This window comes from Macaca nemestrina, chromosome 5 (assembly GCF_043159975.1).
Source record: "Macaca nemestrina isolate mMacNem1 chromosome 5, mMacNem.hap1, whole genome shotgun sequence".
Taxonomy (NCBI): domain Eukaryota; kingdom Metazoa; phylum Chordata; class Mammalia; order Primates; family Cercopithecidae; genus Macaca; species Macaca nemestrina.
In genome coordinates, this window is record NC_092129.1 from 140,456,675 (window position 1) to 140,484,025 (window position 27,351).

General features: G+C 47.2%; 1 protein-coding gene across 1 annotated transcript; it reads left to right on the forward strand.

Annotated features, from left to right (window-relative positions):
- The first annotated feature begins 125 nt into the window (after window positions 1–125).
- LOC105489608 (guanylate cyclase activator 1B) lies at window positions 126–26,796 on the forward strand. Its single transcript, XM_011754539.3, has 4 exons — window positions 126–14,140; window positions 20,719–20,868; window positions 23,954–24,071; window positions 25,451–26,796. Exons 1-4 carry the CDS (start codon window positions 13,934–13,936, stop codon window positions 25,576–25,578), a joined length of 603 nt encoding a protein of 200 aa, XP_011752841.1. The 5' UTR covers window positions 126–13,933; the 3' UTR covers window positions 25,579–26,796.
- Window positions 26,797–27,351: the final 555 nt, after the last annotated feature.

Sequence of the window (27,351 nt, forward strand, 5' to 3'; positions counted from 1 at the left end):
GAATGCCTAAAGCATACTTACACCAGGTATAAGCCTCAAGATCAAGAACTAGTCAATAAAACATGAGCAACATAATGGTAACTATGTGTAGCAAAGCAGCAATTTATGACACATTGTCATCTGAAGTAATTCTTTAAAAATAAATATAGACCCGGCCAGTCGCAGATGCTCAAGCCTGTAATCCCAGCACTTTGAGAGGCTGAGGCAGGTGGATCACCTGAGGTCAGGAGTTTGAGACCAGCCTGGCCAACATGGTGAAACCCCGTCTCTACTAAAAATACAAAAATTAGCTGGGCATGGTGGTGGGCACCTGTAATCCCAGCTACTTGGGAGGCTGGGGCAGGAGGATTGCTTGAACTCAAGAGGTGGATGTTGCAGTGAGCCGAGACTACACCACAGCACTCCAGCCTGGGTGACAACAACACTTTGTCTCAAAAAAATTAAATAGGCCGGGCGCAGTGGCTCACGCCTGTAATGCCAGCACTTCGGGAGGCCGAGGCGGGCAGATCACGAGGTCAGGAGATCGAGACCATCCTGGCTAACACGATGAAACCCTGTCTCTACTAAAAATACAAAAATTAGCCGGGCGTGGTGGCGGACGCCTGTAGTCCCAGCTACTCAGGAGGCTGAGGTAGGAGAATGGCATGAACCCGGGAGGCAGAGCTTGCAGTGAGGCGAGATCGTGCCACTGCACTCCAGCCTAGGTGACAGAGCGAGACTTGTCTCAAAAAAAATAAATAAAATAAATATAAATCCACACCTAAACTTTTTGGGACTTTTTTACAGACACTATAAATCACTTTTATAGTGATTTATAGCATGATGTATGCATGCTCACCTCCAATGACTTCTATATGAGCTCCTTCAAAGGTGTGCGCATCCGCTTCCAGCTATTTCAGACCAAATTAACCTGTAAACCAAAGTACTTAGTTTAGGACTTCCAATTACATGTTAAAACCTTGGCTTAAGATAAATAAGCAAATGAACTACATGTGCACACATGCACTTGGGAAAAACTAGCAGTATTTCTTTTTTTTTTTTTTTTTTTAAAGGTGGAGTTTTGCACTGTCACCCAGGCTGGAGTGCAGTGGCGCGATCTCGGCTCACTGCAACCTCCACCTCCCAGGTTCAAGCGATTCTCCTGCCTCAGCCTCCCAAGCAGCTGGGACTACAGGCATGTGCCACCATGCCCAGCTGATTTTTGTATTTTTAGTAGAGATGGGGTTTCACCATGTTGGCCAGGATGGTCTTGATCTCTTGACCTCATGATCCACCTGCCTTGGCATCCCAAAGTGCTAGAATTACAGGCATGAGCCACCGCGCCTGGCCCAAAACTAGCAGTGTTTCTTTGACAAAAGTATTTGGCATATTTGAAGCCTACTTCTTGATATAAACAAAGTTGGCATGAAGTACAGTACTGAAAAAATGTTATAAACAAAATAGTTTCTTAGCTTATCAGGATATAGCTATCCTGAAGGCTGAGAAGATTTTTGGTTTTCTTTTGTTGGTTTTAAATTAGGCCTCTGAGTAAAATGCATATCCTGAAAATTAGAATTAATGCCTGGCTCACACTTTCTGTCCATGGTGGGTGTGGGAGATGGTGAGAGAAGAATGGATTTGATGGTATATATTGGTGCAAAAGTAATTGCAGTTTTTGCCATTAAAAGTAGGCCGGGCGCGGTGGCTCACGCCTGTAATCCCAGCACTTTGGGAGGCCGAGGCGGGCGGATCACAAGGTCAGGAGATCGAGACCACGGTGAAACCCCGTCTCTACTAAAAATACAAAAAATTAGCCGGGCGTGGTTGTGGGCGCCTGTAGTCCCAGCTACTCGGGAGGCTGAGGCAGGAGAATGGCGGGAACCCAGGAGGCGGAGCTTGCAGTGAGCCGAGATCGCGCCACTGCACTCCAGCCTGGGCAACAGCATGAGACTCTGTCTCAAAAAAAAAAAAAAAAAAGTAATGGCAAAAATATAGTATGAACCTGCCAGGAGTGGTGGCTCACGCCTGTAATCCCAGTACTTTGGGAGGCCGAGGCCAGCAGATCACCTGAGGTTGGGAGTTGGAGACCAGCCTGGCCAACATGGAGAGACCCCATCTCTACTAAAAATACAAAATGAGCAGGGTGTGGTGGCGCATGCCTGTAATCCCATCTACTTGGGAGGCTGAGGCAGGAGAATCCCTTGAACCCGGGAGGCGGAGGTTGCGGTGAGCTGAGATTGTGCCATTGCACTCCAGCTTGGGCAACAAGAGTGAAACTCCGTCTCAAAAAAAAAAAAAGAAAAACAAAATAGAATGACCCAGAAGGCAGGTAGGAAGTGAGATGATCTTTTTTCTTTTTCTTTTTTTTTTTTTTCTTTTGTAGAGACAGAGTCTTGTTCTGTTGCCCAGGCTGGAGTGCAGTGGTACAGTCAAAGCTCACTACAGCCTCGAAGGGCTCAAGGGCTGTTTCCACCACAGCCTCCCAAGTAGCTGGGACTAAATGTGTGCACCACCACACTCAGCTAATTTTCTTATTTTTTGGAGTCGGGGATCCTGCTCTGTCGCCCAGGCTGGAGTTTAGTGGCATGAACACAGCTCACTGCAGCCTTGATCTCCTGGGCTCAGGTGATCGTCCTGCCTCAGCCTCCCAAGTAGTTGGAACCACAGGCATGCACCACCACACATGGCTAATTTTTTAATATTTTTGTAAAGATGGGGGTCTCACTTTGTTGCCAAGGCTGGTCTCAAATTCCTGACCTCAAGTGATTCTTCGGCCTTGGCTTCCCAAAATACTGAGATTACAGGCATGATCCATCATGCCCAGCCTATATTTTCTTCATAGGAAATACAATCATGTTCTGATCTAAGAGTCTTAGTGTAACTACAGATGTCTGGTAAGACAGACTAAACTAGTTCAGTACCAAGTTTCAGTGCTTTGAAAGAATGGCATATATTCCTGGCCCTATGACCATTTAAACATGCCACAGTGAATACATAAAGCAATCATTTTAAATTATTAGTCTTGGCTGGGCACGGTGGCTTACGCCTGTAATCCCAACACTTTTTGGGAGGCAGAGGTAGGCGGATTATGAGGTCAAGAGATCGAGACCATCCTGGCTAACACGGTGAAATCCCGTCTCTACTATAAATACAAAAAATTAGCCGGTCGTAGTGGCGGGCGCCTGTAGTCCCAGCTACTTGGGAGGCTGAGGCAGGAGAATGGCGTGAACCCAGGACGGGGAGCTTGCAGTGAGCCAAGATCATGCCACTGCACTCCAGCCTGGGCAACAGAGCAAGACTCCATCTCAAAATAAATAAATAAATAAATTATTAGTCTAGTTTCTTAACATTTCTAGTTGTCTGCAACCATCCCTGTCCTACATTACATTATTAAGTTAGTTCTATTACAATACTAATGAATAACCTAATAGAGCAAACATGGACTTTGGAGTCAGACAGACATGAGTCAGATAAGAGTTCAAACCCACTGACTGCTGTAAACTTGGGCAAGAGATTTAACCCTGTCAGGGCCTCATTTTACTCATTAGTACGGTAATAATAAGTCTGTAGGAAATAATACCTACATACTTACATTTGACTATATTTAATACTCCAGCTTAATAAGATTGGAGTATTCAATAACTGATAAAGCACCTTGCACAGTATTGAGCAGGTAACAGACATTCAGTAAATGGCAGTACCAATCTGATGATAGTTAGATGCTTGTGTGCTATACTGTTCAAGAACCAGCTGGAAAAGACCTCAGATTACCTCCAGGGTAGGGATAACATTTATCTTAGAGTTCTTGTTTTTTTTTGTTTTGTTTTGTTTTTTGAGACAGAGTCTCACTCTGTCACCCATGCTGGAGTGCAGTGGCACGATCTCAGCTCACTGCAAGCTCTGCCTCCTGGGTTCACTCCATTCTCCTGCCTCAGCCTCCCGAGTAGCTGGAACTACAGGCACCTGCCACCATGCCTGGCTGATTTTTTGTATTTTTATTAGAGATGGGGTTTCACTGTGTTAGCCAGGATGGTCTCCATCTCCTGACTCGTGATTCGCCCACCTTGTTCTCCCAAAGTGCTGGGATTACAGGTAAGAGCCACTGCGCCTGGCCCTTAGAGTTGTTTTTGAGACAGGTCTGGCTCTATCACCCAGTCTGGAGTGCAGTGACAATCTTGGCTCACTGCAACCTCTGCCTCCTGGGCTTAAGTGATCCTCCTACCTCAGCCTCCTGAGTAGCTGGGACTACAGGCACGTACCACCACACTCAGCTAATTTTTCTTTTCTTTTTTCTTTTTTTTTTTTTTTGGAGAAACAGGGTTTCGTCATGTTGCAGGCTGATCTCAAACTTGTAAGCTCAAGCAATCTGCCAGCCTCAGCCTCCCAAAGTGCTGGGATTATAGGCATAAGCCACAGCACCCAGCCACAAACCAAAAATCCTTTGATGTTTATTAACACACTAAAGTACTTACCGTTGTCCTCATTTTACAGGACAGAAAACCAAGGCTTAGAGAGTTGTTATTTGCCCACTCAGTCACCCTTTCAGCTTACAGATAAAGCTGTTAGTGACAGGGTCAGCCCTAGAACCTAATTTGTAAGCAGGCTATGAGGTCCTCAAATATCCACATACTAAATTTATGCAGAATATTCAAAGCTAAATTCCAGCTTTGTTCATCTCTCACATTACCAAAATGTACTCATTTCATCTAAAGCAGGGGTGTCTAATATTTTGGCCTCCCTGGGCCACATTGAAAGAATTGTCTTGGGCCACACAAAATACACTAACACTAACAATAGCTAATTTAAAAAAAAAAAGTCATGAAAGAAAATCTCATAATGTTTTAAGAAAGTTGGCCGGGCGCGGTGGCTCAAGCCTGTAATCCCAGCACTTTGGGAGGCCGAGACGGGCGGATCACGAGGTCAGGAGATCGAGACCATCCTGGCTAACACGGTGAAACCCCGTCTCTACTAAAAAAATACAAAAAAATAGCCGGGCAAGGTGGCGGGCGCCTCTAGTCCCAGCTACTCGGGAGGCTGAGGCAGGAGAATGGCGAAAACCCGGGAGGCGGAGCTTGCAGTGAGCTGAGATCCGGCCACTGCACTCCAGCCTGGGTGGCAGAGCGAGACTCCGTCTCAAAAAAAAAAAAAAAAAGAAAGTTTACGAATTTGTGTTGGGCTGCATTCAAAGCTGTCCTGGGCCGCATGCAGCCCGCGGGCCTCCAACTGGATACGCTTGCTCTAAAGCAATTGACTGAGAGGAAAAATTAATGAATAAAGGCAAGAAGCAAGATTTAGGTGGTCCCACTGCTGAGACTGGTCCTGAGGGAGGGGGCAACACAAGAGTTTAGGCGTCAGCAAGGGGAATCCAACTCAGTCACAAGAACACTCGGATGGAGATGATTCACAGTGAGGCTTCAGGTCCAGCCTGACTAGGGCTCAGAAGACATGGGTTTGTCGCTTTTAAGCATTTCTTTGCCCCTGGAGCCAGGCTTATGGCTGACTGCCTGCAATCCCCAGGGCTCTCTTTCCAAATCCCCTGCTCAATTCCTAACCCTGCCCTCCTTAAATCCTTTCTATTGTTACTTCAAGCTCTCATTTCTCTCTATGGATTCTTAATCCTCTTTATTTTATTTATTTTATTTTTATTTTCATTTATTTATTTATTTATTTTTGGAGACAGGGTCTCACTCTGTTCCCCAGGCTGAAATGCAGTGGCACAATCTCGGCTCACTGCAACCTCTGCCTTCCAGGTTCAGGCGATTCTCATGCCTCAGCCTCCTGAGTAGCTGGGATTATAGGTACCTGCCACCACGCCCAGCTAATTTTTATATTTTTAGTAGAGATGGGGTTTTGACGTGTTGGCCAAGCTGGTCTCAAACTCCTGACCTCAAGTGATCCACCCACCTCAGCCTCCCAAAGTGCTGGGATTACTGGCGTGAGCTGCCGCGCCCAGCCAGATTTTTAATCCTCTTTAAAATGATATATTTATAACTCAGTAGCTCAGCGATATTTATTTATAGGGCAGGTCATGGGCAACTGACCCACATGAAAAGCCAATTGAACCTTAAATTCCTCAGCCAGAGGCTAAATCAGGTTATATTTCACTCATAAAATTTCTTAACTTGGGCAGAGATACTGTCCGTTAATCAATCTTCAATGTTGCTTAAATAGGACGGAGCCTGGCCAACATGGCAAAACCGCATCTCCACGAAAAATATAAAAACTGGTTGGGCGTGGTTGTGCTTGCTTGTCGTTCCAGGTGCTCAGGAGGCTGAGGCACAAGAATTGCTTGAACCCAGGAGATGGAGGTTGCAGTGAGCCGAGAGTGCGCCACTGCACTCCACCCTGGGTGACAGAGGGAGACCCAGTCTCCCTGTCTTAAAAAAAAAGAGAAAGGGCCGGGCGCGGTGGCTCAAGCCTGTAATCCCAGCACTATGGGAGGCCGAGACGGGCGGATCACGAGGTCAGGAGATCGAGACCATCCTGGCTAACCCGGTGAAACCCCGTCTCTACTAAAAAATACAAAAAACTAGCCGGGCAAGGTGGCGGGCGCCTGTAGTCCCAGCTACTCGGGAGGCTGAGGCAGGAGAATGGCGGGAACCCGGGAGGCGGAGCTTGCAGTGAGCTGAGATCCGGCCACGGCACTCCAGCCTGGGCGACAGAGCGAGACTCTGTCTCAAGAAAAAAAAAAAAAAAGAGAGAGATGGATGGGAATAATACCACCTTCACACCAAGCCAGTTGAGATGCTGCTGTTACAGAGCCATGGCTGCTGATGGGCATGTGTTATCTTAAGGTGTGTTGAGATGGGTAATTGGAAATTAATGGGCTACATAATCTTCAAGGCCTCTTCCAATTCTAAAATCCCATTATCATTTTTATCTCAACAAATACCTGCTAATCTAGACACTAAACAGAGTCAAAGAGGAATTGCCTTGAAAAATGACTGAGTAATAGCTCACATTAATTCAGCATTGACCATGTGCCAAGGACCTTGCTCAGTTACTCAACAAGTATTTGAGTTTCCTGTACATGCCAAGCACTGTTCTAAACGCTGGGAATTCTGGAATGTATGTGGTGAAGTCCCTCTCCTCAAAGATCGTAGACTCTAGTGAGAGAGATAGATAAGTAGAGAAAAAAATAAGATAGTTTCAAATGCAGTTAAGTACTGTGAAGAAAATAAAATGGAATAATATCAGAATTACTTGAGTGGCTACCTGAGGGGGAGTTGGGAAAGTTCTCTCTGAGGAGAGGAGAACGCTGAGAAGGAGGCAGTGGTGTTAACATCTGGAGGAAGAAGCCGGGCACAGTGGCTCATGCCTGTAATCCCAGTACTTTGGGAGGCTGAGATGGGTGGATCACCTGATGTCAGGAGTTCGAGACCAGCCTGGCCAACATGATGAAACCCCATCTCTACTGAAAATATAAAAAACTAGCCGGGCGTGGTGGCAGGTGCCTGTAATCCCAGCTACTTAGGAGGCTGAGGCAGGAGAATCACTTGAACGCGGGAGGCGGAGGTTGCAGTGAGCCGAAGTCGTGCCATTGCACTCCAGCCTGGGCAACAAGAGCGAGACTCCTGTCTCAAAAAAAAAATCTGGAGATGGCCGGGCGCGGTGGCTCACGCCTGTAATCCCAGCACTTTGGGAGGCCGAGGCGGGCAGATCACAAGGTCAGGAGATCGAGACCACGGTGAAACCCCGTCTCTACTAAAAATACAAAAAATTAGCCGGGCGCGGTGGCGGGCGCCTGTAGTCCCAGCTACTCAGGAGGCTGAGGCAGGAGAATGGCGTAAACCCAGGAGGCGGAGCTTGCAGTGAGCCGAGATCGCGCCACTGCACTCCAGCCTGGGCGACAGAGCGAGACTCCGTCTCAAAAAACAAAAAAACAAAAAAACAAACAAAAAAAAAGTCTGGAGGAAAAGCAGTCCAAGTAGGAGGAACCATAAATACATGCAAAGACACACTGATTCTATAAGGAGTTCGGTGTGTTTGCAGTGTAGAAGACCATGAAGACAGAAGTAGGCAGGGGCTAGATCATGTAACGCATCATAGGCATGGGGAGGAGTGTGGATTTTATTCTCAGCAAATGGAAAGCTAAAGGAGGGTTTTGAGCAGGATAGTGGCAGGATCTGCTGTATGCTACTGTGGCTGCTGGGTAAAAGAGGGGTGACAAGAGAGGGCAGGGAGACCAGTTAGGGATCTGCTGTGGTGGACCAGATGAGATGATGCTGGTCTGGGCGAGAATGTCGGGAATGGAAGTGAGGAGAAGTGGTTTAATTTAGAATATAGTTTGCAGGAAGAGCTGATTAAATGACCTACTAGTAGATTGAAGTGAAATCTAGAGGAAAGAGCATTCAAGTATAACTCCTGGGTTTTTGCCTAAGCATAAATGGCAGTGCCATGACTGAGGTGGAGAAGAGATAAGGTGGGACTTGGGAAGGAAATCAGTAATTTGGTTTTGGCCTTGCTAAGTTTGCAATCTGAGTATAGATGTCCAGTAGGCAGTTGAATACATGCATCCGGAGTTCCTGGGAGAGGTCCAAGCTGAAGATACAAATTTGGAAGCTGCTGGCCTGTAAATGGTGTGTAATGGCATGGGAATGAGTGAGATCATCTAGGGAGAGAGTGTGGGTAAACAAGGGAAGAGTACTGAAGACAAGCCTGGAAAGCTCCCAGCTTTTAGAGATTTGGTTAAAAGCAAGAGGTGCTAGCAAAGGAAATGAGCAATGAGTGAGGTTGGAGGGAAATCAGAGGAGGGTGGGTCCCTGAAACCTGGAGTGTTTGGAGAAAGAATTCAGTTTGGTGAACTGTAATGAATCTGCGGCAGGTTAGGTAAAAAAAGTAGATAATTTGTGACCACAATAAAAGCCATTTCTGTGAAGTGATGGGGATGAACATCCAGTTGGAGTAACTTGAGGAGAGAATAAGAGATTAAAAAAAAAGAGAGAATGCAAAATAGGTTTGAGAATGTCCCAGTTATCTATTGCTACCTCAAAAAACACAATACTTAGTAGCTTAAAACAGTGACTCTGCAGGGATAGCGTCTGCTCCATGTGGTATCAGCTGGGGTAGCTCAAAACTGGGGCTGGAGTCATCTGAAGGCTCACTCAGCCATGTCCGGTGGTTGAGACTGGCTTTCAGCCAGAACCCCTGCATGTGCTCTGGGCTTCCTCACAACATGGTGGCTGGGTTCCAAGGGCAAGTTCTGAGAAAGCCTGGTGGAAACCTATCACTTTTGATGACCTAGCCCTGGAAGTCACATTGTGTCATTTCTGCAGTTATCTTCAACAAGGCAGCGAGAAAGTTTCCTCCAGGTTGAAGAAAAATATAATAGATTCCTCTCTTTGATGGGAGGAATGAGTGAAGCCAGAACCATTGTCCTGCCATTTTCTGAAAATACATCTGCCACAAGGGGTTTTGTTGTAAAGGGAGCAAAATTTAGGACAGTAGCTTGGGGGGAATGTGGACAGGTCAGCTTACCCAGTAGGCACAGTGCCTAGGGCCCAATATTTTAAATTTCTTTTAAAACCAGAATAAAGGCCAAGCATGGTGGCTCATGCCTATGATCCCAGCACTTGGGAGGCCAAGGCAAGAGGGTCACTTGAACCCAGGAGTTCAAGACTGGGAAACATAGTGAGACCTTGTCTCTACTAAATATCAAAAAACTAACCAAGCATGGTGGCACACAACTGCAGTCCTAGATACTCAGGAGGCTGAGGCGGGAGGATTGCTTGAGCCCAGGAGGTCGCGGCTATAGTGAGCCCTGATAGCACCAGTACACTCCAGCCTGGGCGACAGAGACCCTATCTCAGGATAAATACATTAGTTAATTAAAATAAAATCAGAGCCAGGAGCGGTGGCTCATGCCTGTAATCCCAGCACTTTGGGAGGCCAAAGTGGATGGATCACTTGAGGTCAGGAGTTCAAGACCAGCCTGACCAACATGGTGAAACCCTGTCTCTACTAAAAATAGAAAATTATCCGGGCGTGGTGGTGCACACCTGTAATCCCAGCTACTTGGGAGGCTGAGGCAGGAGAATCACTTGAACCCGGCAGGGCAGAGGTTGCAGTGAGCCGAGATCGTGCCATTGCACTCCAGCCTGGGTGACAGAGCAAGACTCTGTCTCAAAATAATAATAATAATAAAATAAAATCATAATTAAAAAGAAATACCCAGTCTAGATTATGTTCCTTTTTATACCAGTGATAATTATTAATATTTATTTATTTAATATTTTTTCAATATTTATATTATGACCCATGAAGGCAAAAACGTGGGGCCCATGAACGTCATAATGTAGCCCTGAATGTGGGGTCAAGGAGGGATTTTTGTCTTGTTTTAATAAAGGCAATATTACAGCACATCTGAATGCCGACGGGAATGCCATTAGAGAGGGATGAGTGGAGGCTGCAGAAGAGAAAGGGAGTAACTGCAGGAATGAAGCTTTCGAGTAGGTAAAGAGAGATGGGATCTAGGAAACAAGTAGCAGTATTGACGGGGACAAGGGGAAGGGCACGCTGCTTCCACTGAGACTGGAAGGGGGCAGAGGACATGGGCACAGATACAGAGAAGTTGGTAAACACTGGTGGGAAGATGAGTCACTGCCTCGTCTGTCTCTGTGAAGTGCGTGACAGTGTGGGAGTGAGTGGAAGGTTTGAGGGCAGGAAGCGCTATGGAATAGTCATCTCAGAGGGGGGGAGAGGGAATTCGGCGGGAAGAATATGTAGTACGATTGTCTGACATGATCTGAAGTGTGTGCAGCCAGCATGATTTGTGATGTCCCCCAGCGATGTCCAGGCTTCCCACTGTAGGCAAGGTGTTACTGCATAGTTAGCGTACAGCCTTAACCAGGGCCAGGCCAAGTGAGGCATTAGGAGAACAAAAGTCAAAATGGACAGAATGCTGGGCCGTGGAATGAGGATAAGGAGGAGAGTGAGGAGATGAGCAAGATGACAGATGTTAAAAACGGATCAGCAGGTTGGAAGTCACAATGAGATTAGTGAATTATTGGAGTGAAGGTATTAGAGTAACAGATGGAAGGGGTGGGGTGCTGATAAGAGAAGGCAGCTTTTGAATGTTTCAGAGGTAGTAGAGATTGGTGACAGCAAGGCCTAGGGTGGTGATCCTCAAACTTCAGTATGCATTGGAAGCACCTGGAGGGGCTTGTTAAAACACAGACTCCTGGCCCCAACCCACAGTTCCTGATTCAGTAGGTCTGAGGTGGGGCCTAAGACTTTGCATTTCTAACAAGCTCCCAGATGCTGCACTTGTGGCTCAGGGACCATAAGTGAATGAAAGTCCTAGGTAAGGTGGAAGAAAAGCTCTTTGGAACTAAAAGACCAAGGACCAGGCCAAACACGGTGACTCACACATGTGGGACCATGCCAGGTTGCCAGCAATTAGAGAGTAAGAGGGCAGTGCGACCCCCACACATACTCTCACTGGGGCTGGGCGCAGTGGCTCATGCCTGTAATCCCAGCACTTTGGGAGACCAAGGCAAGCAGATCATCTGAGGTCAGGAGTTCGAGACCAGCCTGGTCAACATGGTGAAACCCCGTCTCTACTAAAAATACAAAAATTGGCCAGGCGTGGTGGCGCGTACCTGTAATCCCAGTTACTAGGAAGACTGAGGCAGGAGAATCGCTTGAACCCAGGAGGCGGAGGTTGCAATGAGCCGGGGTCATGCCATTGTACTCCAGCCTGGGTGAAAAGAGCAAAAGCTCTGTCTCAAAAAAAAAGAGAGATCAAGGACCTTTGAGGCCAGTGTGTGGGATGGGCTGTTTATCCACTTGGATGTCAGAGTCACTGAAATGACTGACATGATGCTTTGAGACAAGCAGGGAAGTCAACAGTGAATTACAGCAAGGAGGGAAGTAAATAGTGGCAAGGAGTCAGATGTGGCTTCAAAGGGACTGGCCTTTTCTAGGGAAAAAACAATAAAAGACCATTTGGAGGCAAGAGTGAGAAGAGAGGAGGACACTAGCCCTGTTATCTAGACCTTGAGGTGTGTGGGGGAGAAAAACCCACCACCACTTGAAAGGATGACAGAAGAAATCACATTTCTCCTTCAGGAATAGCAAGAAAGTTAAAAGAGCTTTCAGAGCTCAGTGACGTCTGGAGGCAGAGAACAGTGAGAGAGGAGGTCAGGCCTGGAGATGTGCAAAACAATTCAGGCTGAACACCCAGTGAGGGACGGGTAGGTTAAGGACAGATTCACTGGAAATGCTGCCTCTGAAGTCTTCTAGAAAAATGAGTGTCGCTGGGCGCAGTGGCTCACGCCTATAATCCCAGCACTTTGGGAGACCAAGGCGGGTGGATCACTTGAGGTCAAGAGTTTCAGACCAGCCTGGCCAACATGGTGAAACCCCGTCTCTACTAAAAATACAAAAATTAGCTGGGCGTTGGGTGCAACAAACCGACATGGCACATGTATACCTATGTAACAAACCTGCATGTTATGCACATGTACCCTAGAACTTAAAGTATAATAAAAAAAAGAAAAAATTTTTAAAAACCCTGGGTGTTGTGGTGGGCACCTGTAATCCCAGCTGCTCGGGAGGCTGAGGCATGAGAATCACTTGAACGTGGAGGTGGAGCTTGCAGTGAGCCAAGATCGCGTCACTGCACTCCAGCCTGGGCGACAGAGTGAGACCCTGTCTCAAAAAATATATATATTTTTTTTTAAAAAGCAAAAAAAAAGAAAAACGTGTGTCCCAGGTCTTTTGATTTCTTGGAGGTGTCATTTTTATGTTACATTAAAATAAGCATGAATATGTAATTGTTCAAAAGCAAATTTACATGGCCTTTAATGTAAAAGTAAGAGCCTTCAAAGATATTTTAGGCCATGCTCCCAGATCCTTCTCACATGTTAGTATTTTGGAGGAAATGTGAAAAAAGCACTACCCCTAGGTCTTGGGTGAAGGATTGGAGGGAAGTATTTGTATTTTTAATCAGAAAGTGAAAAGCTCCCAAGATCAAAGGTGTGATCTGGAAACGAGCTTCAGATCCTGTGTCAGGAACTGAGTTAGCCTGGAAAGAGAGTTGCTCACCTAGAGCCCTTCCCATCATCGATTCTGCCTCTTTTCACTAGACCATCTGAGGGGCGAGTCTCAGATCACCAGCGGATTCTGTTTTACAGATTAGGACTTGATGTCACTTCCTCTCTGGGCTTGAGTCTCCTGTCTCCAAGATGGGCCTCCCTGGAGCAATGTGGGGCCCAGCTAAAGAGACATGGAGTGAGTGAGATGGGAGGATCCCAGCCTGGCACCCCGACTCTTTCTTCACTCTGCGTCCCTCTGCTTACCTCTCAATTTCTTCCCCTTCTACCTCTTCAGAGTCTGCCTGGGCCAGCTTGGTTGCTTTGTTAATAAGGCTAAGGGAGGGGGTGAGACTGGAGGAGCTTAGACTGGAGGTCAGAACTTCCAGGGGAATCTCCTTTTTTTTTTTTTTTGAGATGGAGTCTTACTCTGTCCCCCAGGCTGGAGTGCAGTGGCGCAGTCTCGGCTCACTGTAACCTCCGCCTCCTGGGTTCGAGCGATTCTGCTGCCTCAGCCTCCTGAGTAGCTGGGATTACAGGTGCCTGCCACCACGTCCAGCTAATTTTTTAGTATTTTTAGTAGAGACAGGGTTTCACCATGTTGGCCAGGCTGGTCTCGAACTCCTGATCTCGTGATCCACCCACCTTAGCCTCCCAAAGTGCTGGGATTACAGGCATGAGCCACTGCGCCCGGCTGCCCGGGGAATCTAATAGTCTTAGGACGGCTTAGCTGACCTGGGCCCACCTCCCTTGCCACCTGCCCCCTGCACTGATGATCATGTTCAGTCACCCAGGAGATGATGGAGAGGCTGATCAGGCCTCCTGGAAAGGGAGGAAGAGGGCCCTAGCTGGAGAGATCCATCAGCAGAAGCCAGGGAGGAGACACAGACCCTTGCTCCCTGACGCTCCTCAGGGCCAGCATGGGGCAGGAGTTTAGCTGGGAGGAGGCAGAGGCAGCTGGCGAGATAGATGTGGCAGAGCTCCAGGAGTGGTACAAGAAGTTCGTGATGGAGTGCCCCAGCGGCACACTCTTTATGCATGAGTTTAAACGCTTCTTCAAGGTCACAGACGATGAGGAGGCCTCCCAGTACGTAGAGGGCATGTTCCGAGCCTTCGACAAGAATGGGGTAAGGCACCCTGAAGGGAAGGAACGGTGGCCAGTCCACCTGGCGCCTTCCTCCACGAGTGTCCTCAGGGAGCGCTCCCAGTTCCCCACTCCGGCTCTTTCTCTACTCTTCTTTCCACTCCATCTCTCGTTACCTTTTCTGTGTCACTCCCCAAACCCTTCTGTCTCTTCTCTTTTGTCCCTTTCCATCTTATCTGTCTCTCCTTCCCTCCTTCTATCTCTCAGCTGTCGGCTGATGCTCCCTGTGTCCTCTTCTTGAGAGCTGAAGGGGGACTGGCAGACAGTCCAGGTCCTCTCTTTGTGTACTTTTGGCCAAGACTCTGCAGCCAATGACTGGGTTTTCACATCTGCCAGAGACCCTGTCACTCTAAACACTAGGAGCAAAAGAGATGTTCCAAATGGGATGAGGTATCTTAGCATGGGCTATGAGCTCCCTCTTGTTGGGGTTCTTCGAACTGAGACTGGTCAGATTCTCCCTGTCAAGAATGCTGGAGGAGGCTCCTGCATGGATTGGGAGACTGGGAGGATGACTGCAAAAGCCCCTTTCAGCTCTTAAAGTCCAGGAAGGTTTCATGAAATCATTCAGACCAGAGTTTCTCTAAGCCCCCCAATGTCACCAGTTGCTAAGAAGATAACACATCTTGTAAATGCACCTGGGGATTGAATTTTAAATTTCAATTCAGTTTAAAAACCCCTTGATTATTTAAGGTTATCTAGTTCAGTGCCCTGGCAATCCTGCAAACCACTGGATTTGCCTCAAATACCTATTTAATCTGGAGAAAGCATCAGTACTCCACTTCTCAGTGCATGGAGAATTTAGCTTTCTAAGCTGAATCACTGGGAATGCCACTTCAGGTCTCATCCTGCCGCTGGTACCAGTCAGTGCACATCCCCACAGTGCCTGTCCCAGGACAGGATGGTGAGGTCAGCATCTTCAATTCAACAGAACCTCCTCAGAGATGAACCCCATCGACCACCCCACAGGGCACAGAGCCAGTTTTGGGCTTTTTAGCACTCCCCCTCTCCTCGGTCTCCTCTGAGTCAGCAGCAACCCTGGGTGGGAGGGGCAGACTTTTGTTATTCCAGATTAAATGATGAGAAAGCTGGGCAAAAGGAAATGAATCCATTTGCCCAAGGTCTTAAGTGCTCCTGCTTAGAAGGCAGATTTTTTTAAAGAGAGAAGATGAGTTTTTAAAATAATTGATGATTTTTTAAAATGTCTTAAGAAAAGTAAACAAATATATCAGGTCATAAATAATAAGACTCATTTAAGTCCATCAATCTTCCCCAGATTCATCTAAAAATCAATACAATCATGATTCAAGATGGAAAAGGGCTGATTAAGCCCCTAGGCATATTGTTGTACTCCTTATGCCTCATCTCTTCTTATAAATCGGCATATCATGTTCATCAATGTTTTTTCCTTTTTGGATAATTTCTTAATTTTGCTATGATTCTAAATTTACAGAAAAGTTACAAGAATGATACAAGTAACTCCCATATGCAATTTATCCAAATTTCCCCAGTTATTTACATTTTATCTCATTTACTTTATCATTCTGCCTCTCTCTGTATACATACATATATATAATGTATCCTATAAGTATATATACATATACATGATACATAATTTATACATATACAGAATATATACATATACTTTTTTTAAGAGAAAGTTACAGATATCATGCCTATTTATCCCTAAGTAGTTCAGTGTGTATTTTCTTTTTCTTTTTAGTTTTTGAGACAGGGTCTCACTCTGTCACCCAGGCTATAGTACAGTGGCATGATCTCAGCTCTTTGCAGCCTCTGATTTCCAAGGCTCAAGGGATCCTCCCACCTCAACCTCTCAAGTAGCTGGGATTACAGATGTGCACCACCATGCCTGCTAATTTTTGTATTATTTACTTATTTATTTTGGTAGAGACAGAGTCTTGCCATGTTGCCCAGGCTGAAGTCCAGTGGCACGATCTCAGCTCACTGCAATCTCCACCTCCCGGATTCAAGCGATTCTCGTGCCTCATCCTCCCGAGTAGCTAGGATTATAGGTGCGCACCCCCATGCCTGGCTAATTTTTGTATTTTTAGTAGAAACAGGATTTCACCGTGTTAACCAGGCTGGTGTCGAACTCCTGACCTGAAGTGATCCGCCCACCTCGGCCTCCCAGAGTGCTGGGATTACAGGCATGAGCCACTGCACCTGGTCAGCTTTCTTTCTTTTTTCCTTTTTCTTTTCTTTTCTTTTTTTTTTTTTTTTTTTTTTTTTTTTTTTTTTTTTTTTTTTGAGATAGAGTGCAGGGGTGTGATCTCAGCTCACTGCAACCTCCACCTCCCAGGTTCAAGCGATTCTCCTGCCTCAGCCTCCCCAGGAGCTGGAACTACAGGCGAGTGCCACCATGCCCACCTAATTTTTGTATTTTTAGTAGAGAGGGGGTTTCACCATGTTAGCCAGGATGGTCTCCATCTCTTGACTTCATGATCCGCCAGCCTCAGTCTCCCAAAGTGTTGGGATTACAGGCATGAGCCACTGCACCCGGCCTTCCTTTTTCTTTGTTTGTTTGTTGTTGTTGGTGGTGGTGGTGGTGGTGTGATCACACATTGCATTTCCTTGTTGTATCCTCCTTAGTCTTCTTTAACTTGGAACCTTTAATCTCAGCTTTTCTTTTTTATTTGGCTGTGACATTTTTGAAGACTGCGCACCTCCATGCCTGGCTGAATTATGTGGTAGGACACCCCACAATTGGTGTTTGCCTGAATTGGCAGAATTGCCACTGATGTGCTGTTGTGTCCTCGGTGCATCATATCATCAGGCATAAGATGTCAGTTTGTCCCGTCACTGGTACAGTTAACTTTGATCACTTGGTTAAGGTGGTATCTGCCATGTTTCAACACTGTAAAGTTACTATTTTTTTTTCTTTGTAATTAATAAGCATCTCGTAGGGATATACCTTAAGACTAAGTAAATATCCTATTGTTCAGTCAAATTTTCTACTGGCTTTGGCATCTGTTGATAATTTTCTAACCCACCACCCCTTCTCTATTTACTAGTTGGCGTTCCACTGTAAGGAAGAGCCTCCCTAGAACGTGTTTGTAAGTTCCTCTCTCAGGGACTGAGTCTTCTTTCCCACTTAGTCTTTGTCTCCAAACCTACACCTGACTCCATTCCCCTTTATATCGAGGAGTGTCATTTCTGAACAATCGGTCTGAGATTTCTAAAGCAAATCAAATCAAAAGAGTTTATGGGGCCGGGCGCGGTGGCTCAAGCCTGTAATCCCAGCACTTTGGGAGGCCGAGGCGGGCGGATCACAAGGTCAGGAGATCGAGACCACAGTGAAACCCCGTCTCTACTAAAAATACAAAAAATTAGCCGGGCGCGGTGGCGGGCGCCTGTAGTCCCAGCTACTCAGGAGGCTGAGGCAGGAGAATGGCGGGAACCCGGGAGGCGGAGCTTGCAGTGAGCCGAGATCGCGCCACTGCACTCCAGCCTGGGCAACAGCGTGAGACTCCATCTCAAAAAAAAAAAAAAAAAAAAAAGAGTTTATGGATCTGGTTCACATGTGAAAATCTGAGGTGATGGAAACTGGTTTGGTGGAGACAAAGGGGTAGGAACACCTCATCTCCGCCACTCTCCCTTGCAACTCTGGTGGTTGCCCTATGACCGCCTAGAATGGAAGAAAGGGGAGGGTCAAGATCAAATGTCATTTGGGATTCTTGTACAAGATGCATTGGGGTCAGGGCTGTGCACAAATGTGGCCAATTCAAGGAGAAACAGGGCAGATAATCCCACAGAGCCGGTGACACGCCCATCCTATTCCTGAGTAGACAGAGCCATTTCCATCACTCTCAGGCCTCTGTGGGTAATTGGAGCTGACAAGGTCCCATGCACAGCAGATGAGATTAGTCCCAGCTGGAAGTTTCCCAGAAATGGTCCTGGAGTTTCCAGTAACCTCTCAGTTGAGATCACTTGTCTAGAGATCACTCTGGACTATGTCTCATATAAGGCAAGGAGTCATGGAAACTGAATCATGTTGAGAGGATGTTGTAGGAACAGAAGTTTTGGGACAAAGAATGAGGAAGACTGGAGATCTAGAGCGTGGGGATTTGTGGTGGTTTCAGGTTTTTTGTTTTTGTTTTCCTTCTCTTGGCATCCCCAAGCACTAAGCTCATTTGCTGGACAGAAATAGATCTTAAGTGGAGACTGCAAGTTTTTCCGACTTGATGAACTGGAGGAGATGTGTGCCTGGAAAAGCTCTGCCACTTGCTGGCTGGGTGGCCTGGGAACCTCTGGGTCCCAGACTCCTCATCCATAAAATGGGGATAATAACTTAGCCTCATTAAATAAGAAACGCAAGTTTGCTTTGTGGTAAGCTTAATAAATAACAACGACTCAAGAAAATAGCCTTTTAAAGAACTGACAACCACTGCCAAGTGTCTACCCTAAAAAAAAAAAAATACCAGAGATGTAAGAAAAGGTATACATGCGAAAAAAATGTTCATTGTGTAATGGAAAATATTAGAAATATGTTCAACAAAGGGAACGTTCAGTACCGCAACCCCACCAAAAAAAAAAATGGAAGTTGACATTTTAAATAATTTTTAAAGACATGAGAAAATGTTACATGAAAATGAAGGAAACAAAATTATAAATATAATCTGACCTCAATTAGGTAAGTATATGACGGGGAGTACAGAGACCATATATTTATAGGAATTATATAAAAGATATGAATAGAACACTTCAGGTACTAAGGTAAGCTCGTTTTGTTTTCTTCTTAGCTTTTCCTTAGGCTTCTTGCTGTTTCCCTCATTTTCTGCCATTTCTCCTGTTGCTCAAACCTTATTCACCCAGGCACCCCTTGATCTGGGGCTGGGGCTCCTGAGTGTCCTGACCCAGTGGGACAGAAGTGCTCTGCTCTGGGCCATTGGTGTCATTTCTGATAACAAAGTCATGTGAATGACAGGCACTCCTGGGGGATCTGATGGCTCAGATTTTTTTGTTTGGAGAGTGGAGGTCCCAACCCTGGAATAAGTGAGCACCTGTAAGTGAGACACTGCCACAGCTAACCCACTGCAGCCACCAGCAGCAGCAGCAGCAGCAGCCTGTCACCCCAAACGCATTTGGAGAAGAAAGCAAGAATATATCCTCTTTCTTGTTTACGGCTTTAGAAATAGTTATTGCTGCCACATTTCTGTTACAAGAAGTTTCTGTTGTTTCTTGGTGAGAGTCACCTTAGAAGTAGACTGTGCCTCTCTCCCTTTCTCTGCCCAGTTAGCATCTGAGCTCTGTGCTCCCCCACCCTTCCTGGATGGGCTGGAGTCACAGGCCTGTTGTTCGGTGTAATGTACGCCGGAACTTAGAAGTGGGTAGGGCTGGAGACACTGCCCGTCTGCCTCTCTCTGACCTGGGGTGAATGAGAATGCAGAGGAAAATTTCAACATGGGCTCTGCTTTCTAATCTCCTTCAAAACTGTCTTAGTCCCAAATTCAGATCAAGTCCATCATTGACTAATTGATTCATGAATATCTATTGGCTTCCAACTCTGGCCATAAGTGGCACTGTGCTAGGCACGGAGGAGAAACCCAAGCAATGTCAACCCCTCTCTTTTCCCCAGGAGCATATAACGTGGTTAGAGAACGAGACATATTTAGGAAACAGTTAAGTGACAATGCCAGAGAAAGTCTCAAGCTGTGTAGAATAAGCAGTAGATGCTGAGGATGTTAGAATGGGGAGGGAGAGAGCACTATGGCTGAATAGATCAGAGAACGAAGGCTTCCTGGAGGAGGAGACCGTTGAGCTCAGCCTTGAAGGATGGGTAGGCTTGGGTGATCATAGAAAATGAGAAGAGAGAATGTTCTCTAGGCTGGGTGTGGTGGCTCATGCCTGTAATCCAAACATTTTGGGAGGCCAAGAAGGGAGGATCACTTGAGCCCAAGAGTTTGAGGCCAGCCTGGGTAATGTAGTGAGACCCTGTTTCTAAAAATAAATAGACAGATGATTGATAGAGAGAGAGAGAGAGAGAGAGAGAGAGAGATAATGTGATACAGATGATAGATATAGATAGATAAATAGACAGATAGATAGATAATAGAATGTTCTCTACCCCAAGGGTGGAGAAAGGCTTGAGCAAAGATGTAGAGGCCGGCCAGGCGCGGTGGCTCAAGCCTGTAATCCCAGCACTTTGGGAGGCCGAGACGGGCAGATCACGAGGTCAGGAGATCAAGACCATCCTGGCTAACATGGTGAAACCCCGTCTCTACTAAAAATACAAAAAAAAACTAGCCGGGCGAGGTGGCAGGCGCGTGTAGTCCCAGCTAATGTAGTCCCAGCTACTCGGGAGGCTGAGGCAGGAGAATGGCGTAAACCCGGGAGGCAGAGCTTGCAGTGAGCTGAGATCCGGCCATTGCACTCCACCCTGGGCGACAGAGCGAGACTCCGTCTCAAAAAAAAAAAAAAAAAAAAAAAAGATGCAGAGGCCACATGGATTAAAATGAGGAGGAGAAGCCCTGTGTTTGCAGGGATGAATGGCATATGATCTGGGGAGGTGGGCTGTGCCCTCAGCAGCATCCACATCTAATGCAGGACAACACCATTGACTTCCTGGAGTACGTGGCAGCCCTGAATCTCGTGCTGAGAGGCACCCTGGAGCACAAGCTTAAGTGGACCTTCAAGATTTATGATAAGGACGGCAATGGCTGCATCGACCGCCTGGAGCTACTCAACATTGTGGAGGTTAGTGTCTCTGCCCATGGGCCAGCAGCCTGGGCACTTGAGCACTGCTGGAGCTCTGAGGGTTGGCTGCAAGTGGCCAGCGGGGACTGAAGAAGAGGCCTTGAAATCATTCTGAGTGTGTTTCCTGTGTTCTCGTTCTAAGTGTGTACTTTCTAGTGGAATTAAGCTAGAAATCAATCACAAAAAGATTATTAGAAAATCCCCATCTGTTTGGAAATTAGGCAGTAGACTTCCACATACTCCGTGGATCAAAGAAATACTTTCCCTTTCTCTCTCTCTCTCTTTCTCTCTCTCTCTCTCTCTCACACACACACAGACACGTGTCTTAAATTGAAAAATAACGCAAGCATGATATACTACAACTTGTGGAATGCAGCTAAAGCTGAACCTGCAGAAAAATTTATAGATTTAAAATGTATAGCCGGGCGCGGTGGCTCAAGCCTGTAATCCCAGCACTTTGGGAGGCTGAGGCGGGTGGATCACGAGGTCAGGAGATCGAGACCATCCTGGCTAACATGATGAAACCCCGTCTCTACCAAAAATACAAAAAACTAGCCGGGCGTGGTGGCGGGCGCCTGTAGTCCCAGCTACTCGGAGGCTGAGGCGGGAGAATGGCGTGAACCCGGGAGGTGGAGCTTGCAGTGAGCCGATATCGCGCCACTGCACTCCAGCCTGGGCGACAGAGCGAGACTCCATCTCAAAAAAAAAAAAAAAAAAAAAAAAAAGTACATATTAGAAAATAAGACTTAAAATGCATACATTAGGAAATAGAGGCTGGATGCAGTGGCTCATTCCTGTAATCTCAGTACTTTGGGAGGCTGAGGTGGGAGGATTGCTTGAGCCCAGGAGTTCAAGACCAACCTGGAAAACAAAGTGAGACCCCATCTCTACAAAAAGTTTAAAAATTATCCAGGCTTGGAGGTACATGCCTGTAGTCCTAGCTACTTAGGAGACTGAGCTGGGAGGATTGCTTGAGCCAGGAGTTGGAGGCTGCAGTAAGCTATGATCATGCCACTGCGTTCCAGCTGGGGCAACAAAGTAAGACCCTGTCTAAAAAAAAAAAGAAAATATATATTAGGAAACAATTAGAAAATGCATACTATATTAGAAAATAAGACTTTATATATTAGAAAATCAATGATCTAAGAGGCCATCTCAGGAAATTAGAAAAAATGAAGAGTAAATTAAGGCCAGGTGGAGGGACTCACACATGTAATCCCAGCACTTTAGGAGGCTGAGGTGAGTGGATCACTTGAGCCCAGGAGTTCAAGATCAGCCTGGGCAACATAGTAAGACCCCATGTCTACAAAAAATACAAAAAAAAATTAACTGAGCATGGTGGTATGCACCTGGTCCCAGCTACTCCAAAGGCTGAGGTGGGAGGATTGCCTGAGCCTGGGAGGTCGAGGCTACAATGAGCTGTGATTGTGCCACTGCACTCCAGCATGAGCAACAGAGTGAAAACCTGTCTAAAAAAAAAAGGTAAAATAAACCCTTGTCCGGGAGCAGTGGTGGCTCACACCTGTAATACCAGCACCCTGGGAGGCCAAGGCGGGAAGATCACAAGGTCATGAGATCGAGACCATTCTGGCTAACATGGTGAAACCCAGTCTCTACTAAAAGTACAAAAAACTAGCCAGGCGTGGTGGCAGGTGCCTGTAGTTCCAGCTACTGCGAAGGCTGAGGCAGGAGAATCGCTTGAACCTGGGAGGTGGAGCTTGCAGTGAGCCGAGATGGCGCCACTGCACTCCAGCCTGGGCGACAGAGCAAGACTCCATCTCAAAATAAACAAATCAATAAATAAAATTAAATCCAAAAATAGTAGAAGAAAGAAAATAAACAGCAGAAATCAATAAAATAGAAAACACAAATGCATGAGAAAAAGATCAGAAGTTATTTCTTTTAAAAGACTAATAATCACTCTCTATTAGCAAGAATGATTAAGGAAGAAAAGAAGTGCCTAGTGCATTCTAGACTCTGGCGTGTTCCCTGCGTTAGCCAGACCATCGTTAGCCATATTTCACAGAGCAAGAAGTTGCTTCATAGAGATTCTGTAATCTGCCCAAATTAGTCTACCTAGAAAGTGCTGGAGCTGGATTTAACCCCTCAGTCTCCCAAGACACGTCGATGAGGCCTACTTTGTGCTGGGCACTGGGCTGGGCAGTGAGGCCGTAGAGGTGCATAAGACACAGCTTCTGTCCTCAGGGAGCGCCAGCCTGGGAGCTAAGGAAAACCGTCATATGTGTCCATCTCTTCCGCATTTACATAGTGCTTTCTTTTTTTTTTTTTTTTGAGACAGAGTCTCATTTTGTTGCCCAGGCTGGAGTTCAGTGGCACAATCTCAGCTTACTGCAACCTCTACCTCCTGGGTTCAAGCAATTCTCCTGCCTCAGCCTCCTGAGTAGCTGGGATTACAGGCGCCCACCACTGTGCCCGGCTAGTTTTTGTATTTTTAGTAGAGACAGGATTTCACCATGTTGGCCAGGCTGGTCTTGAACTCCTGACCTCAAATGATGGCCTGCCTTGGCCTCTCAAAGTGCTGGGGTTACAGGCGTGAGCCACAGCGCCTGGCCTACATGATGCTTTCACAAACATAGTTTCACCAGGAGAGGAAACAGGGAAAAGGAGAAACCTGGGTTTTTCCTTCCCGTCCATGAGGAGGGAACATGTGTATCCCCATCTTTCTGTTTTACACATGTACAGACACACACATATATAGATACACTGAATTTTCTTCTCTGCATCTCTATTTCTTCCTGTGTAGAATGCGATTTAGACTCATGGTGACTTAAACCTCCCTCATTAGAGGTTTTGGATTTGGGCTTTGCGGCTCACAGTGGAAATGCAAATGGTGTTGGGGTCAGGTGGGGTGTGAGGCCGGGAACTCAGCTGGAATTAGGCCAGTGGGATTCTGAGAGCACCGCCTTAGGACAGGTCAGTTTTGATCTGGATCCAGATTACGTGATCCTAAGACGCACAGCCTGGGAAGCCAGCACTGGGGAAGTGGTGCTGAGGGATATGGGTCACGGGGGTGAGGGTGAGCTTGCAAGGTCTCCCATCAATGCAACTGAGTTTTCTTTGGCAGGGAATTTACCAGCTGAAGAAAGCCTGCCGGCGAGAGCTACAAACTGAGCAAGGCCAACTGCTCACGCCCGAGGAGGTCGTAGACAGGATCTTCCTCCTGGTGGATGAGAATGGAGATGGTAAGAGGGGCAGAGATGTGTAGGGGGTGCTGCCCACTCTGCATCACCGCCACTTTCTGGCCTCACATCCTTGGGCAAGACCCTCCACTTGCCTGAGAAGTGGGGTCCTCATCTATGAGAAGGCTGTGGAGAAGATGACATGAACTAACAAAGGGACTCATGAGCACGTGTTTGTAGGAGCGACTAAAAGTCTTATAGGAGTTGCCGATGGAGGCCAAGTATGCAGAATAGAAAGAATTGGAACTTTGGAGTCAGGCAGGGAGTGATATATTGAGTTTCTCGTCCTGGTCTCAATTTCCTCATCTGGAAAATGGGGATAATAATAGTGGTTGAGAGGAATGAATGGGATAATGTGTTTAAGAGCAGGCATATGGCCGGGCGCGGTGGCTCAAGCCTGTAATCCCAGCACTTTGGGAGGCCGAGGCGGGTGGATCACGAGGTCAGGAGATCGAGACTATCCTGGCTAACATGGTGAAACCCCGTCTCTACTAAAAATACAAAAAACTAGCCGGGCGTGGTGGCGGGCGCCTGTAGTCCCAGCTACTTGGGAGGCTGAGGCGGGAGAATGGCGTGAACCCGGGAGGCGGAGCTTGCAGTGAGCCGAGATCACGCCACTGCACTCCAGCCTGGGAGACACAGCGAGACTCCGTCTCAAAAAAAAAAAAAAAAGAGCAGGCATAGGGTAGGCCTCCATTCAGGCTGCTTGGGCTCTCCTCCCTGTAGCCCAGTGCCCAGCCCCAAGACTGTGTGGGGTGAGAGCTGGCTTGGAATACACACACGAGCCCTCCAATCTCTCAGCTCCACCCAGCATTTCCGTGGGACCGTGTGCAAAAAATCAATTCATCGGCAAAGAAAGCCCCCTCCACCTTTTTTTTTTTTTTTTTTTTTTTTTTTTTTTTTTTTGAGATGGAGTCTCGCTCTGTCGCCCAGGCTGAAGTGCAGTGGCGCGATCTTGGCTCACTGCAAGCTCGGCCTCCCAGGTTCACGCTATTCTCCTGCTTCAGCCTCCCCAGTAGCTGGGACTACAGGCGCCCACCACCACGCTCAGCTAATTTATTTGTATTTTTAGTAGAGACGGGGTTTCACCGTGTTAGCCAGGATGGTCTCTATCTCCTGACTTCATGATCCAACCGTCTCGGCCTCCCAGAGTGCTGGGATTACAGACTTGAGCCACCGCACCCAGCCTAGAAAGCCCCTTAAAGGTGGCAGGAGACTCCTGGAGATTCAGACACCTGACAAGCCTCAAGCTTGGGGCCTGAGACTGCAGGATAGTTGGCATAAGAGGTGTAGGCGCATCCTGGGAGTGAGGTCTCCCCTCCTGCCCCCAGACTCAGGTCTCCCCTTCTTCTGCATGACCGCCTCTCCTCCCCCTTGCTCAGGCCAGCTGTCTCTGAACGAGTTTGTTGAAGGTGCCCGTCGGGACAAATGGGTGATGAAGATGCTGCAGATGGACATGAATCCCAGCAGCTGGCTCGCTCAACAGAGACGGAAAAGTGCCATGTTCTGAGGGGTCTGGGTCCCCTGCATGACTCCAGGCTCACCCAGGTTTCCAGGGTAGTGGAAGGGTCCCTGGCCCAGCCTGCTCATGCCCACTCGTCCCCTGGTGTGGACTTCCTGGCACCCCCTGTGCAGGGCTGAGTGGGGATGGGGACGGGCTGCTGGGTCTGAAGTGGCCAACAGGGCATAGTCCATTTTGGAGGATTCCCTGGGATGGTGAAGGGAACTGGGTTACTTTTCCCGTTCAGCTGTTCCCGGGAGAACTATGCCTTGGCTTGGTGGTTGTGGGGCTCCCACGGTTTCTAGGTGTTCTCAGTTGGAAGCAGGAGCCAACTGAGGGGTGAGGGTCCCACAGACCAAATCAGAAATGAGAACACAAAGACTGGTAGGAGGCAGGGGTGGTAGGGTGTTGAGACAGAAGAAAAGGCAGGAGTGTTGGGAAGCAGGGGGTGGCGATAGTTCTTTAACTTCCAGGATGCTGAGGGGCGTTAATGGGGAGGACCCTGGCCTCCTTCTCCCCAAGGCATCCTCACCAGTGGTGGCAACAGGAAAAATGGTAGCAAATACGCTGCAGGCTGTGGTCTTTCTGCCTTTGGAAGGGTCGGCTGTGCTTAAAGGGGCTGTTTCAGCTCTGCCTGGGCGCTGCTCCTGGACCCCGTGCTGCCAACCCACCATTCCCCCAACAATCCTCCCTTTCCATCCACATCCCCCACTATGGACCTTCCACAACTCCCAGCCATAAGCTGAATGTTTCTTTTTAAAGGATGGAGAAAACTTCTGTCTATCTCTGGCGAGAATTGGGGGCCTGCTGACTGGGGTTCATGGGCCGGACTTTGCTTCTAATGGCTGTGTGACCCAAGACAGCCACTTCTCCTCCCTAACCTCAGTTATGTCTCAGGGGCACGGTGAGCAGGTCGGACTAGGCAAGCAGTTTTGGATTATTATATTTTTAGATGTGGAATTTTTTTTTTTGTTATATAAACTCTTATGTGTAACTCCAGTATAGAAACTAGATTAAAAGGGAGTCTCTCTGGTTGAAAGGGGGTCTGAATACCCTCTGGAACTGGAGGCACCTCTGAAAAAAGCAAACTGAAAACCAGCGTCCTGGGTCACTGTTACTCTTATAAGACAGTTTAAAGTGAGACCTGGAAAAACATTTGCTTTATCTTGAATAGATAGGTTGTTATGTTGGTGTATAAAAAATAAAACTAACCTATTCAACCTGCGACTTCATAGCGTGCTATTTCATATGATATTCATATAAAATTTCCTTTAGACACCAATTTGGTAAAAAAATAATTGATTAGAAAAACATTGGTCAGGCACAGCAGCTCACACCTGTAATCCCAGGACTTTGGGAGGCCGAGGTGGGTGGATCACCTGAGGTGAGGAGTTCAAGACCAGCCTGACCAACATGGTGAAACCCCGTCTCTACTAAAAATACAAAAAAAAAAAAAAAAAAAAATTAGCTGGGCGCAGCGGCAGGTGCCTGTAATCCCAGCTACTCGTGAGGCCGAGGCAGGAAAATCACTTGAACCCAGGAGTTGGAGGTTGCAGTGAGCCAAAATCGCGCTATTGCACTCCAGCCTGGGTAACAAGTATGAAATTCCATCAAAAAAAAAAAAAAAAAGAAAGAGAAAGAGAAAAGGAAGGAAGGGAGGGAGGGAGGGAGGGAGAGAGGGAGGGAGGGAAAGACAGAAAGAAAGAAAGAGAAAAGCAAAGCAAAGCAAGCGGGCCAGGTGGGGTGGCTCATGCCTATAATCCCAGCACTTTGGGAGGACGA